The 15,077-nt window shown below is 40.7% G+C and overlaps 2 protein-coding genes and 1 long non-coding RNA gene across 3 annotated transcripts in view; 1 reads left to right on the top strand and 2 right to left on the bottom strand.

Moving 5' to 3' along the window:
* LOC146576966 (protein NLRC3-like) overlaps positions 1-15,077 on the bottom strand; it is a 73,457-nt gene that overhangs the window by 36,358 nt on the left and 22,022 nt on the right. The window lies entirely within an intron of this gene.
* On the top strand, positions 428-6,538 carry LOC146576968 (uncharacterized). The gene is made up of 2 exons (XM_085251657.1): positions 428-1,101; positions 4,204-6,538. Exon 2 carries the CDS (start codon positions 4,519-4,521, stop codon positions 6,028-6,030), a length of 1,512 nt encoding a protein of 503 aa, XP_085107783.1. The 5' UTR covers positions 428-1,101; positions 4,204-4,518; the 3' UTR covers positions 6,031-6,538.
* On the bottom strand, positions 10,360-11,176 carry LOC146576967 (uncharacterized). Its single transcript, XR_014891620.1, has 4 exons — positions 11,087-11,176; positions 10,935-10,995; positions 10,711-10,824; positions 10,360-10,450 (listed from the first exon to the last, which is right to left on the bottom strand). It is a non-coding gene; the product is annotated as an uncharacterized LOC146576967 (long non-coding RNA).

Genomic DNA, 15,077 nt, shown 5'->3' with positions numbered 1-15,077 from the left:
ATCCTGATGCATCTCTGGAGCTGATGCTGTCCCCCAGCAGACAACAACAACATAGATGCTCTCACTAGTCCACTTTACCCTCTAATCACATCTCTGACATCTGCAGGTTGCTCCATAGAGACTCTTGTGCAATGCCAGGTGTTTGTGTTTGTGTTTGTCTGTAGGTACACATTAGATATGACCATAGACGCACACACACAAGTGAACACAGCAGCACAGATGGTTTCCACCTGCTTCCCTCTTTCTTCACACAACTGTGAGGATGATGAAGAGGTTTCAGGACGAGGTGGTCAGCAAGCACAGGATAAAGCAGGGCCATGAAACTCTCTGGTGCAGCAGATGTTTAATCAGACTCAGCTTTAGGCTTCTTTTCCCACCTGGCAGCAAAGTAACAGCTTCACTAATGTGAACAGTCACAATGTGTCAGAGTATTTTTGCTCTTAAAGATTTTATTATTCATATAATAATCAGCTAAGAGTGTTTATATTTCTGTTCTGTACTCAACCAGCTGCATATTTTAATTGCTGGCTCCCTACTTTATAACGGAAACTGCTTGCCTTCACATTATCAGTCTTTGCCTTCACATTGTCACTGTTTGCCTTCACACTAGCAGGAAACCGCCACCCACGAGTAAGAAACAACCTTGTAGAGAACACGAAGTTTTTTGATAAACCACACCTGTTTTCTTGACAAGATAAGGATGATATTTCCTTTTTTGTATGCTTCATGATGTGTATAAATAAAGCCAGACTGCACCAAGGAGGTGTGTGAGTCTCTCCCTGAGTCTCTCACCCGTGCACGTTTAAAACTGCTCTAAGTGTCTGAGTGATATTTCATTGCATCTGAGTACTTTGATAATAGAATATCTTTAACATTTAATTGGTCCTTCGAGCCGGAGTGGACATTGATATTTTTTTCAATGCTCCAATAGGAGACCTTCGTCAAGTCCTGACGTCGTGAGAAGCCCACGCTGTCGACTCCTCTCCAGGCAGAGGATAAAGTCCAGAGACGTGACGTTCGGGTTCTGGCCAGCGTTCTTATAAGAGGTCCACGACTTCAGGGGTTGATGAAGGAAACCAAAGCAACCACACAATAACTCAGGTGAATATTTAGCACTCACTCACATCTTGCGCAAAACGACTGAGGCAACCTGTGGTCTATACATTAAATAGTTTCCCGTCAATGTATGACAGATTAATTAAGTAACATTCTCGTCTGAAAAAGGACTGGTAGAGGTTACAGCTCGCCTGAAAGAGGGCTTGGAGCAAGTTTAATGTCAAAATACGACAGGATAGTAACATTCTCGTCTGAAAAAGGACTCGTAGAGGTTACGAAGCAGCTCGCCTGAAAGAGGGCTTGGAGCAATGTAGAAAGACACAGTGTTGCCCAGAATAAAAAACTCATTACGCGTATAATCTGTTGTTTTACTGTTTTGTTGGTGGAGTAAGTTGATTTTACAGCACATTAAGGAGGCTGAACTACTCCACCGAATTGTTTACCGTTGGTTGCTCGAGTTCTGGTGGAACGGGAAAAGGTTGTGTTTCATCACATAAAATTGACACCGCTTTCAAGGCTAGCTTGAAAGTAGAAGGCCGTGTCAATAGCCTCTCCCATTCCTTGTGCCAGAGAAAGCACCACGGGTGTGTATGTGTGTGTGTAAACGCAAATATATTTATAAATAAATAAATAATAATAACAAGAGGAAAAAGAAAAATGGGTAATAAATCAACAAAACTCACTGCTGACGAGCAGTGGCTAGAGAAAAATGTCCAGGCGCCGGACAAACTGCAGTGACTGATAAAACCCTTATTAAGTGAAAACTAGAGATCAAAGTAGTTTAAAAAGGTTGGAAACAGACCTCAACGAATAGATATAAATATAAGAAGTACAAAAATAAAATAAATAAAGACAAAATTACATTAGAACTTATTTTTAATGTATTGAAACTAATAATAGGAAGGATAACAACCTGTAAACTTATATTAACAATGAAACATAGTTGGCAAGACGTTCATGCCCAGAATGTATAAAATAAATAAAAGGAAATAATTCACACGAAAACCTTTTAAATAAAATAGAGAGATGCATAAGGTACATTAAGGCTGTGTCATTGGTCAGCCAAGGAAAGTGTGTGAAAAGGTAAATGTCTCCAGCTTGGGAAAAGGTGAAGCTGCAGATCACCCGAAGCCCTTGATGGACACAAAATAAAATATAAAATATATAATAATAAATTGCTTGGTTAGACATGCAACAGAAAGAATGAAAGTGACCGAAGGTTGGATCTGAGATGAGGCAAACAGAAGACCAGTCTAAAAAGTAGGCACAAACCTGTTCAGAGAAGAAGCAAATTTGTACAGATTGGATGAATTCTAAGTTATCTGTTTGCTGAGTAAGATGATCCCAACTATTAAATTGGCTCAGTAGTAGTATAGTAATATACACTTTTATATACACTGATAAAATGTTGTAATATACTGTTGTTATTATATGGAAAGAAAAAGATGATAATAATAAGAAGTAACCTAGTCAGTATGATGTGAGATGGACAATTGTTATGAAGTAGTCTGCATCAAGCTTAAGGTTTGCTCAAACTCAGTATAATGACATATGAGATGAAGAAAATAAAGGAAATATCTAAACTACTTAGGTGCATAGAGGCACTTGACATGCTTGAAAACCTGGATAAAATATTACTGAGATATAGAGCACATCTATAGTAACAACTAATAAGCCAAACCCTGTAGACAACAGCTAAAGTTACAGGATTGTGAAGCTGAATTAAATATGTGGACACCGCTAAGTTGATGAGCATGTTACACATTTTCTTTTATTTTTTATTTATTTGTTTTTAGAGCAGAAGCTGCATAAAAGCCAACACATGCAGCTGTCTGTGAGCTCAGTTTTCCCTCACATGTCTGCTCTGTTTCAGTAGCAGCATTTTTCTTTTTGCGTCCTGACTCATGTATGTTTTCGGTTTTGTTTGATTATTTTATTTTGTTGATTTGGAAACAAATTTGTGACAATACTTGTTTAAAATATGTAAGATGTGTGAGATGTGTGAATTCTTTGAAAAACTAGAAATTATCTAAAAATGCCTCAAGTGAGAATGTAATGTTCCATCTATAGAGAAGAAAAAAAAAATCTTGCTGGAAGTGATCACCTTGCCAAAACAATTGGCACTGTGCACATGTGGAGCACATCAAAAAGACAATTATATTGTCACAAAAGGAAATAATTTTGCAGAACAAGCAGCAAAACAGGCTGCAAACAATCGGCAGAGCTACTAGAAACCAACTACTGCCTACAAATACCACTTGATGTACTAAAAACCGAACAACAAGCTGCAACAATCACTGAACAAAACAAGTGGCTGAAATGTGGAGTAAACTGAAAGATGACTTAATGGTCTGTGATGGAAAACCTATATTAACAGAGTCATTACACAGGACAGCGGTTGTAGTGACACATGAGGTAAACACCTGTGTCAACAGGAGGGAGATATAGTATAGATAAACAATGCAATACACACTATAAATTTTGAAACTTTAGCGAATAATTTGTAAGAACATGCCTATTCTGTCAAAAAACAAAAAACAAAAAAAACAACACAACTCACAAGGAAACCCACATGGATTTTATTGAACTTAACGAATGCCAAGCATCAAGATATGCTCTAGTAATTATAGATGTATTTTCAAAATGGCCAGAAATCTATCCAGTAAAAAAGAGCAGATGCAATATCAGTGGCAAAGTGTTTATGCAATCACTTCATCCCCACATATGGCATTCCCAGTCTGATAAGGTCAGACAATGGAACACATTTTGTTAATGACATCATCAGCAAAGTCTCTGAAGCTCTAGGATTTAGCATCAAACATCACTGTGCATATCACCCACAAAGCGCAGGATTAGTGGAAAGAACTAACGGCACAATAAAACAGAGATTAAGAAAATGCATGGAAGAAACAGGAAGACCATGGCCTGAATGTCTAGGCCTAGTAAAGATGTGGATGAGAATAACACAAGGTTCTCAGAAACTTACACCTTTTGAAATCATCCACGGGAGAGCGTTTCCATTGCCAATTACCAGTGAACCTATTAATAAATCAATAAGGGAAACTACCCTAGCAGAATGGATGACTAAACTGTTTGAAAATAAAGAGATTGTGTTAAACAACCAACTGCCGAGTGATTTCTCTCCAGTGTCTTGCAGGTTACAACCAGGTGATTGGATCCTGATCAAAGTACTCCAGAGAAAGAATTGGAGTTCACCAAGGTGGGAGGGCCCATACCAAGTCCTACTTACCACACCCACCGCCTGCAAAATAGCAGAAAGACCATCTTGGATCCACCAAAGCCACTGTAAAAAAGTGAGTGACAATCCAGACGCTTAGACGCCGGCTCCCCTGGCTTCTAGGTGATCTATTGGTGAAGGGAAGGGCTGATTGGGTATATCCCGCCCTTTTTTACTTCTCGCCAATAGTCTACTCACCAGAAGTCTAGGTGTGCCTGGTCATCATGAAGACACTTGTCCTCCTAGTGGCCAGCATTGCGCTCCTAGTGAGCCTACTAACACTCACCCAGATGAGAGGAAATAAACAACACCACCTGCAAAAAAGATGGACACATGATAATTCGCATCTGCGTGACCTGAACCAAGACCATAACCACCCATGGATGAACAACGCGTGGTATAGATATGTGTATGATAGAACACGCACCGACAACAGCACGGAATGCTATGTATGTTCACATATGCCAACAACAGCCGTACACGCAACAATATATGGAAAGGCACCTGAACTTGACGAAGCGATGTGTGTGTTCAACAAAGCAACAACTGGCAATTGCACACGCAGAGATTTGATGGCAACAGGACTGACCCTAAAAGGTCAAAGCACAAAGAAAGAAGACCTAATTCCATGGTGTAGTGACACAGACGTCAAACGTGTCACGAAACCACTTTCACAACGACGTATCCTAATTGAACAGACAACCCCTTGTGCCTACAACCTGACGAACTGGAACTACACCTGCAACGAAAAACATTGGGTAAACGTCAAAGCCAACAACACAAAAAACAAATCATTCGCCATAGTTTTGCCGCCGGACATACAGCACCCAATGTGTTTCAACTTCTCCGATGGAAACAGGAAACTTGGACGAAACCGCAACTGCACACAGACACTTGACCTGACCCAATCCAAAGGAATACACACCTTCAAAAATGGAACTTTCTGGGTCCAGGGAGCCGCTTGGGCCTGCGGGCCTAAAACCTACTTCATGCTCCCACCGAACTCCACCGGTCTGTGTGCACCAGTACTAATTTCAGACCACACCTTCAAGATCACAGCAGAAACACACACGTCAAGAGCAAAACGTGAAGTTGCTGAAGTCACTGAAGTAATGCCACATGACTCAATCTATGGATCAGATGTGCCCAAGAACTTCAAACTATGGACTGATGGTCAGAAAGTCCTCCACTCCTTGTTCCCTTGGGTAGGAGTTGGGAAAAACATGCTGAGGATCGAGACACTTGACTATCGATTTGGACTGTTCCTAAATGCTTCAATGAAAATCAACAAAGCGCAAAATGAAGAAATCGACGCAATACGCATTGTAGTGATGCAACACAGAGTCGCACTAGACATGATTCTAGCTGAAAAAGGAGGTTTGTGTGTATTGTTTGACACTACATGTTGTACATACATCCCAGACAACATACACTCACAAAACATGACCGACGCTTTGAACACCTTGAGAAAGATTAAAGATGCTGAACAACAAGACTATGTCACAAGCACTGATGATTGGTTGACATGGTTACTAGGTGGTTCATGGAAGTCCCTTCTGATTAAAGGACTTGTTGGAATAGCATTTTTGCTTTTACTGTTATGTGTTTTCACAACATGTGTAGTACCCTGTCTGAAGAAAATGGTATCAAACATGGTGACAACTTCTATCAATGCTTATGTGATGACGTCTCAAATGGAAGAAATTTTGAAAGATGATCCATACAGTAATGTTTAGTCTAATTGAACACAGGACTGTTTTATGACGTTCAAACCGAAAATGTTTAGACAAGAGGTTATGAACTGACAAAAATAACAGTACTGTCATGTGAGAAATCTAAACAACAGGAGGGAATGTCAGAGTATTTTTGCTTTTAAAGATTTTATTATTCATATAATAATCAGCTAAGAGTGTTTATATTTCTGTTCTGTACTCAACCAGCTGCATATTTTAATTGCTGGCTCCCTACTTTATAACGGAAACTGCTTGCCTTCACATTATCAGTCTTTGCCTTCACATTGTCACTGTTTGCCTTCACACTAGCAGGAAACCGCCACCCACGAGTAAGAAACAACCTTGTAGAGAACACGAAGTTTTTTGATAAACCACACCTGTTTTCTTGACAAGATAAGGATGATATTTCCTTTTTTGTATGCTTCATGATGTGTATAAATAAAGCCAGACTGCACCAAGGAGGTGTGTGAGTCTCTCCCTGAGTCTCTCACCCGTGCACGTTTAAAACTGCTCTAAGTGTCTGAGTGATATTTCATTGCATCTGAGTACTTTGATAATAGAATATCTTTAACACAATGTTAAACGTTTCTATATCTTCATATATTTTTATCTGTTGATGCTGCAGAATAAAGTCTGTTAACAGAGTGCAGGATGTGTAGAGCAGGTCCAGCTCTCCCTTTACTGTGTCCACTTTCATCAGCCCCTGTGAAGTGACACAGAGTGCATGTGTGTCTGTCAGCTGTTGTTTGTTGTGAAGGATGGAACAAATGAACACACACTTTTAGAGAAATCTGAAAAAGCAACACGTGCTTGGGCTCCTTCTGTGCTCGTCTTCATTAATGCTGATCTTTCTTTCCTGTTTGTTCTTTGGCACAAGCTTCAGTCTTTTCTCCCAGGGCTCCTTCACACTTAGAAACACACCTACATTAATTTATACACAAACATCATGAAACAAAGGCTTTGTAAAAGAGGACACGAGATCCTCTCTGAACAGCACATTCATATCAAACACAGGACTGAACAGGATATACTGAGTCTGTGCTGTTTTCATCAGTGTTGGTCAAGTTACTTGAAAAAAGTAATCAGTAACTAATTACTGATTACTCCCCCCAAAAAGTAATCCCGTTACTTTACTGATTACTTATTTTCAAAAGTAATTAATTACTTAGTTACTTAGTTACTTAGTTACTTTTTAAAAACACGATTTACAACCTGAAGAGGTGATAAAGCGATAGATCTTTCAGCCCAATTCTACTTTTTCTACATAATCCATCATACAAAATGTAATCAAATGGAAAAGTCTCTTTTTTTAACTTGTTTTATCAGTTTTAATCTTTTAACTTTATGCATCAAGCAAAACATTTAATTATATGCAACATTCTCTGACTTGAATAAATTAGTTTAACATTTAAACCTATTTTCTACACATTCCAGCACATAAAATAAAATATTTTTTGTGTTTTCACTCACTCTTTCAAACAGATGCAAGTAAAACACAGCAGAAAATAAATAAAGTCAAAGACTCAGCGGTCCTTTTGCTCTATTTTCACCTGTAAAGCAGGAGCAGGGTAGGCGGAGGGTTACCCTGGTGCAGGTGTGCTGCGGTCAGTTGAAGAATCCGCGCGAGTGTCTCTGTGAGTTTCCCATCACGTCGTAGCTACTCGGTGCTTGCTCGGAAGTTTAGGGGGTTTTTTCGCTGTAAAAAGAAGTTTTCTTCCCACGCACGATGGACGCTAATGTTTTTGTCACTTTTTATGGAATCAAACTCAAAGTAAGGTCAGTACTTCCACGCTTTAAACGCTGCACGCTCATACTCTCTCTGCACTCGATATATTATCCATTGTTGATCTGCACACAGCTGCTGTCACGAACGTCGCACTTGCTTACGACACTGTCATGAGACATTCTCGCAAAAAAAATCACGGTTTTAGTAACGCAGTAACGCAGCGTTCCTACGGGAAAGTAACGGTAATCTAATTACTGATTTTGCAATAGTAATCCCTTACTTTACTCGTTACTTGAAAAAAGTAATCAGATTACAGTAACGCGTTACAAGTAACGTGTTACTGCCCATCTCTGGTTTTCATTGTTACTTGCTGAGTATTTTTCCAGTGTTTGAAATGTGACTCAAGTCTGATTCTTCTACTGTGTGTGAACTCTAAGCAGCTGCATTAAACAGCTGCTTTTCAAACCAGGCTCAATCCTATGACTCTGTGAATGTAAACTTTTGTCACCTGCATGAATAACAATCCTTGATCTAGTCAGGACTGCAGTGCTCCTGTGATCCCAGCTTATAGATGGAGGCTAGCATGAGAGGCTCAGCAGCTAAAGCAGCACACCTGGGTCTCCCAGCCTATCAAAAGCAGCCCTTTGCTTCACCTGCTTCACTAAACATTATTATTATTATTTAAGCAGAGTGGTGTGATTCATGTAGGCATTGCTGTGTGACAGGAGGACTTTTCTTGAAACAGCTCGTGTGACGTGAGCTGACGTAAAAACAGTGATGTTAGCTTGATTCTCTTGGCTAAAACTATTTTAAAAAGAGGGTCAATCATGCAAATCTGCCAATAGAAGCCAAAGTTACAGCCCCTCAGAGTTTAAAGAGAAAAGGCCCGTTTCCAACACTCGGTTGTGCAAAGGGAAACAGGCCCACAGTGCCTGAGTGTGTGGGTAATTCTTCAAATAATATTCAAAAGCAAACATTTTTAAGCATGTAAATAAAATTCAATCATTTCTGCTCTTCAATACCTAAGAAATGAAAACTGGCAGATGGTCCCAAAATGTGAAACGCCTGGCTATCTGTGCATTTAGTGCTGCAAGTTTTCACTTTTTACCTTCAGAAGCATAAATCTTTGCACAGATAATGTTCATATGTGGATTCCTGGTTTTCTGGAGTTAATTGTGACCCAAAGCGTATTTTTAAAGTGGTTCCAGGCAATAAAGTCTAAAAATAAATACATCTACTTCCTTTTTCTGTGTTCCAGCCTCAGTGACTCTGACACAGTGCTGTAATATTTACACCTCTGATGAAAGCAGAGTTTGTAGTTGCAGAGAAATACTCGACTCATTTTGGGCATTTACGAGCAGGAACCTCAGAAAGCCCCTCGCTGCTTCACTGGTTAAGAAGCAAAGCAAACATTAGTTCACAGTGATGTTAATTAAGGCCCAAAGTTTAGGAACGAACGTCAGCACTTCACTAATGAATGTAATGCTGATTCATGTGCTTGTTTTGTAATGTGCATGTTGTGCGTTGCTATTTCCCATATTCTTTGGCACTGATAGATGAAGAGTCTCAGGCAGGACCGAGGCTGCCAGCTGCTGACAGTGAGCAGGGAGAGAGCAGCAGAAGCTGGGCAAGAGCAGGGCACCTTCAGCCCCCTTCATCAGTCAGAAATCATTTGGGTGTCTGTGTGAAATGTCTGATTTTTAAAATCTTTTTGTAGACATATTTATTAAATGTTTAACAATTATATAGAAGAAAGACAATGTAAAGAACAAAACATGACAAAACAAAAATGAGTTGAAGTTATGAACTGTTTCTGAGAGACAAATAACACCAGGATCCTTTTTGTGTAGCTGACAGCTGGTAACTGTGCAGGGGCGGGTCTAGCAAAGTGTTGCCAGGGGGGCAGGTAGGGCATTAACAGGGAGAGGGGGGCACAAAGAAATACTTTTCTTTCTTGTTCTCATTTAAAATGTCTCACTTTTAATAAATAATTATCTGAATCTTACAACAAACGTTTTCATCTGATGTAAAATGTATAGAAATCCATTATTGTACATAGTCATTTTTTAGGGTCCCATCATAATTTCTTCAGAAGTAAGTACTGCATATGATGCCAGTGTTTCCCACATTTTCTAGATTCTGCACCAGTACTGTGTGTAAAATGCATCAAAAAGTCCGTTTGATTCTTTCTCACCTGTCTTTCTGTCTCCTTTCACTTTTTAAAGGTTGCCATGTTAGAAAACATATTTTGCCCTGCCGTGCTGTTTATTGATGTGGCAAATGAAAGGTTTATGAAAACATATCTAAATCTGTCATCAGTAATCAGCAATGATCATGTCTCACCTCTAGTCTCTGTCTTAATGTCAGGTTTCCACCGTGTGTTGTAGATGTTCAGGAGGTTAACTCGACCAACAGTCTACTTCCTGTTTAGAATACCAGGACAGGGAGGATGGTGCAGGTTTAAGTTTATTAGACTGATGCATGTATACCAACAAGACAGCGTCCATCACTGTGACAACAGCGTTTGTTTTCATTCAAAGGCTTTATGGTTTTTCCTTTAATACCTGGGGGGCCGGTCTCCAGTCAAAATGCCCGGGACCATTTTTTGTCCCAGTCCAGCCCTGGTGTCAGATCTGCATGCAGTGTCAATGAGACGATCAACAACAGATCAGACAAAACACTCAGGCGGACACTCCTCTGTAGAAGGAAACATGGAAAGTGTGAGGTAATCAGTGCACAACATCACTTTGTATTTCAGGCTGTTTTTATATAGAACTTCAGCACCAATGTAAAAGTTCTGGTTTTAGGAAGATGAAGAACATTTTCAGGAAGGATGCCGTCTGCAAGCAGAGCTGCTTGAACCTCAGCGCTGAGGTCCAGACTACTTCCTGTGAAGCCACGTGATGTAAATCTGCTGCTGTAACTTCACAGTTTACTGAAGCTAAATGCAACGTTACCATATAATCTGTTTTCAACAAAGGTTTCACTCCGTCCGGTGTTGATGGAATGATTCAGGCCGTACTCGTCAGGCTTCCCGTCGACCACACGCATTTCAGTCACAAACCCCGTGACTGACAACAAGGGAAACAGCAGAAGAAAAGATGTGAAAAATACTGGATGATGATGATGGAGGATTAACCGCGGTGGCTAAACTGTTTCCTGTCTTTGTGGGCGTACTCACAGGGAAGTTTCCAGGCACGTCAGTCTTGGTGGCTAAAGTCTCCATTTTCCAACATGTATCGCTACAGGTGCAAAGACACAACATTAATCATCAGTGTAAATATTTTAATGCTGTCCAAACGGTGTTTGCTTTGTCTGTCCTCTCGCACTCACAGAGGAAACGAGGACGCCACCTTCAACCCATCTTCAGTTGGCTCAACCATGGCCGGACTTCCTGTTGGCTTTGTGACAGCAAACCACTTGAAATGAGAGCAAACTGCAGTCAAGCACCACTTACAGCAACCTGTGGACACGCAAATGGAAAGCACTGAGAATCATACAGAAGCATAAGAGCTGTTTATTGTAACACGTGTGTGTGTGTGTGTGTGTGTGTGTGTGTGTGTGTGTGTGTGTGTGTGTGTGTGTGTGCACATTAATAACACACTGATGTATGTTAGTTTGATTTATGCTATATCTGAGAAAACAACTGCAGAATTTTACATCAAAGTTTCCAAAGCTGATGTTTTGATGTTCACTCTGTTTTATATTCATATAGTTTGTTGTTTTTAAATCAGTGGACAAAATAAATATTATCACACAAAATCCAGGGTGAAACATAACCAAATAACCTAAATGGTGAAGTCATTATAGAAGTACATGTTGCAAAGGTCGGCCTCCTGTATAGACTGCTAAACTGTCTGGGGGGGCCCTGCCTGTCCTCGTTAGATAAGCTCCACCCCTTTTCCATAAGACGGAGACATTTGTATGAAAATAGATGGGCAGTAAAATAAAAAATAAAAAATATTATGGATGACTCTGTAAATCAAAGTCGGCCTGAGGCAGAAGCAGAAACCATGAGGAGCACAGCACCACTCCCAGAAGGGCACGAAGTGAAGCCATAGCTGCTGAAGAGTGAAGACGTGATGATGGAGGAGATCACAGATGAAGATCTGCTGCCTGCTGACTCTTTATATAGAAGAGTGAGACTATCTCCCCACCAGCAGCTGCACTTATACAAACCCCAGGTGCTGGGATGGCTTTGAACATGTGACATTTTCTGCAAACACATGGACAGTTTCATAACCACAAAGATTATTCCTGCAGCGGCAGAATCGTATCCACTGTGTGAGAGGTGAACGTCAGACAGTTCTTAGAAAATGTAGTTTCTCTTTAAGCTTTTAACGTCTCTTTTACCCCCATTTGTCTAAAACTACTTGACAGCCCTTCATGTCAGAGGTTTATTACCTGTGCAGGATGGAGCACATGGTCTCAGTCAGGCTGGACACGATCACTCCTACAGGAAGTAAATGTGATTTTATTTCACCTGTGAAATGATGAAAAACAGCAGAATAGCTCACGCTAACAAACGGGTGTTGAAATGTTTCATTTTCTGCTGTTTCACAGGTCAAAAAGGGCGTCGAACCAAACTGAAGCTGAGCTGCTGCTGCTGTTGTAGTGCAGCATCTGCTGTGTGCTTCATCAGAGAACCTTCTGGACACAGCAGACAGAGGCTGCTGCCACTGAAGTCCATCTGCTAGAGAGCTTTAGACACTGGTTATTGAAGTGGCTTTGATGATACTGATACACAGTCTTTGCTGCTGTCACAGGACAGGGATCCACCAGGGAGTAGTTGTCAGGATAAAGAGCCTTCGCTTCTCTAAATATAAACTGGATACTTGTAGGAAACTTTGGGAAGCAGCATTTTTCCTCATATCGTCTAAACTGAAGTTAGCTCAGGTGCTTCTTCCATACTTGCTCTGCAGAAAGCCAAAGAGTTTGGAGCTCTGCAAACATTTGCAGCACAGCTGGATGTTTGTAACTTTGGTCACCTCTGTATCATCCCTCAGATTCTTTCTGCACAGCTTTGAAACCACGACAGCACGAGTGATGCTGAGGAGACGTCCAGTTTAAACAGACCTTTATTCCTGGAACACAAACACATGAAGTGATGCTGCTAAAGAAGAACATTTAATCGCACTAATGAATCAAGCATCTGTTTGTCTGTCAGTCTGTCAACAGTTCCTCTGATCGACTTCAGACTTGGTGGGTATTTTGTTTTTGCAGCGGTCAAAGTCGATCAGCGTGTTGCTTTGTCTGCTGTAAATCTGCCTGTACAAAGGGAAACATGCATGTTTTAGATGCAAACTCACAACATGGCTGCATTTTTGTGATTATGTGTATTTTATATTGATTTATTCTATTATGTTTTGTATATGAATCTTTACAAGTGTGTCGATACAAAGGCTTGATTAAAACAAAGGTCTCAGCTGTGCTGTTAGGGATGCTCTCATATTTGTTTCAAATGTAATAAATCAAAGGATTTCAGGCTTTTCATCCTTTTATTTGTTTGGTTCTAACAGCAGCTGGATAAAAACATGCAGGTGATGAATATAATTGTGTGATATTATGAGCATTGTGAATAAAGAAAGAGCAGAGATAGTAAAAAGGAAACAGGTGATGGACGTGAGATTTTCAGAACAAAAGCTCCTCAGTGAGACGATCACCTGGACACAAGGTCAGGCAGCTGGGACTCATCTAGAGAGCAAAATGGAAAAGTGATCTGTGCAGAACATCACTGTTGATTGCAGTTATTTACATCAGACTTCTTCTCTGAGATAAGAGCACCATTTGTGGGAAAGATGACAGTATTTCCAGGCTGGATGCTGTTTGCAGGGAGAACTGAATGAAAGTCTCCTGCACCTCAGCGCTGAGGTCCACACCTGTGAACACAGATGAGGTCAATCTGCTGCAGCACGTAGAGCTTTACTGATCAGCAGGTTCAAAGGATTCAGCAGAGCGTAGAGTCAGAGCTAAATGCCACATCACCATAGAGTTTGTTAACAACAGCTTTCTTTGCCCTTTGTCTCGATGGACTGAATCAGGGATACTCGTCATACTTCACCTCAACCACGTCACTGAGAGACCCCAGCCTGACACAGCAGCAGAGATGATGAAAGCAGAAACAGCAAACAGATGCTTCAGTTGTGTTTCTCTCTGTGTGTGCGCTCACGCCCACTTGTGTGTGTGAACTTTCCACGTACCTCAGCTTGTTTCTCCAACATGAGCCATCAGGGCTGAAAAACATCACTAACACATGAATTCTTTCTCTTTTTGTTATCACCTGTGATCATGTGTCTCATGTTTCTGTCATTCACCAGTTCTTGTATAGTTACGTGTAACTAGACTTCTGTGGGACGTAAATGATTGTTTTGTATGCAGATCTGTACAAAGGATGGAAACACTTGATTACAAAGGAGATCTCAGCTGTGTTGTTATGGATGGACTTCAACGTATTTGTTAAAAAAGAGAATAAAGCAAAGTGTTTTAGCTGTTTGGGAGTTTTTGTTCGATTCGATTCAGTTTTATTTCTATGGAGTCAAATAATAACAAAGGCTCTAGAACAGCCCTGAGTTTGTCCAGGTGACACTCCTCTGAAGAACAAAGACAAAGAGGAAGAAGGGGATTCGTTTTCAAGTCTTGTTTCTTTCAAAATAAAAGCTGAAATGTTTTGGAAGCATGATAATATTTCAGCCAGGATGGCGTCTCCAAGGAGACCTGCACCTCAGCGCTGAGCTCCACATCACGCCCTGTGAAAGCACAGATATAAATCTGCTGCAGTGAGAAGAACTTTACCCAACACAAGTGTAGAAGTAGACATTTGACTTTACCTACAACCTGTTAACAACAAAGCTTTCATTGCCTCTGTTGTTGATGTCATGTAGGACTAATCATACTTCACATCAGCCATGCACACGTCAGAGGATCTCCAGGCTCTCAGTAATAAAGCCAAGCAGATGATGTGAACATAGCAATAGTAAAACATGCATCATAATCAGCTGTATGTGTCGACTATGTGGCACCTCAGTCTTGTTGGCATGAAGAAAAGTTGTGTAACATGTAGCATAAGGGCTGCAAAGACATCATGTAGACAGCAGTCGTCTGTTAGTCGTAACGTATCTCCTGTTAAAGAGTTAAATGTGCGTTCTCCATCTCTGTCCTCTCACAGCTCGCCGTACACCAACTCCAGCTGTGGTAACCATGGCTGTGCCCATCAACACGCTGAAGCTGAGACGCCACCCGTCACTATGGCGACTCCAATAGGGTTACCTGTCAGCTGTGGACGCATGAAAGGAAAACAGCAGAAACACAGACATGTTTACTGGAA

This window comes from Mchenga conophoros, linkage group LG3 (assembly GCF_057382185.1).
Source record: "Mchenga conophoros isolate Kocher_MC1m ecotype Shallow Benthic linkage group LG3, M_conophoros_male_GT1.1, whole genome shotgun sequence".
NCBI classification, from domain to species: domain Eukaryota; kingdom Metazoa; phylum Chordata; class Actinopteri; order Cichliformes; family Cichlidae; genus Mchenga; species Mchenga conophoros.
Note: the sequence above shows the minus strand (reverse complement) of the source record. Positions and strands in the feature narration are given on the sequence as shown.

Bases quoted from the DNA above. Each gene is read 5' to 3' on its own strand.
- LOC146576968 (XM_085251657.1), top strand. From the start codon at position 4,519: ATGAAGACACTTGTCCTCCTAGTGGCCAGCATTGCGCTCCTAGTGAGC.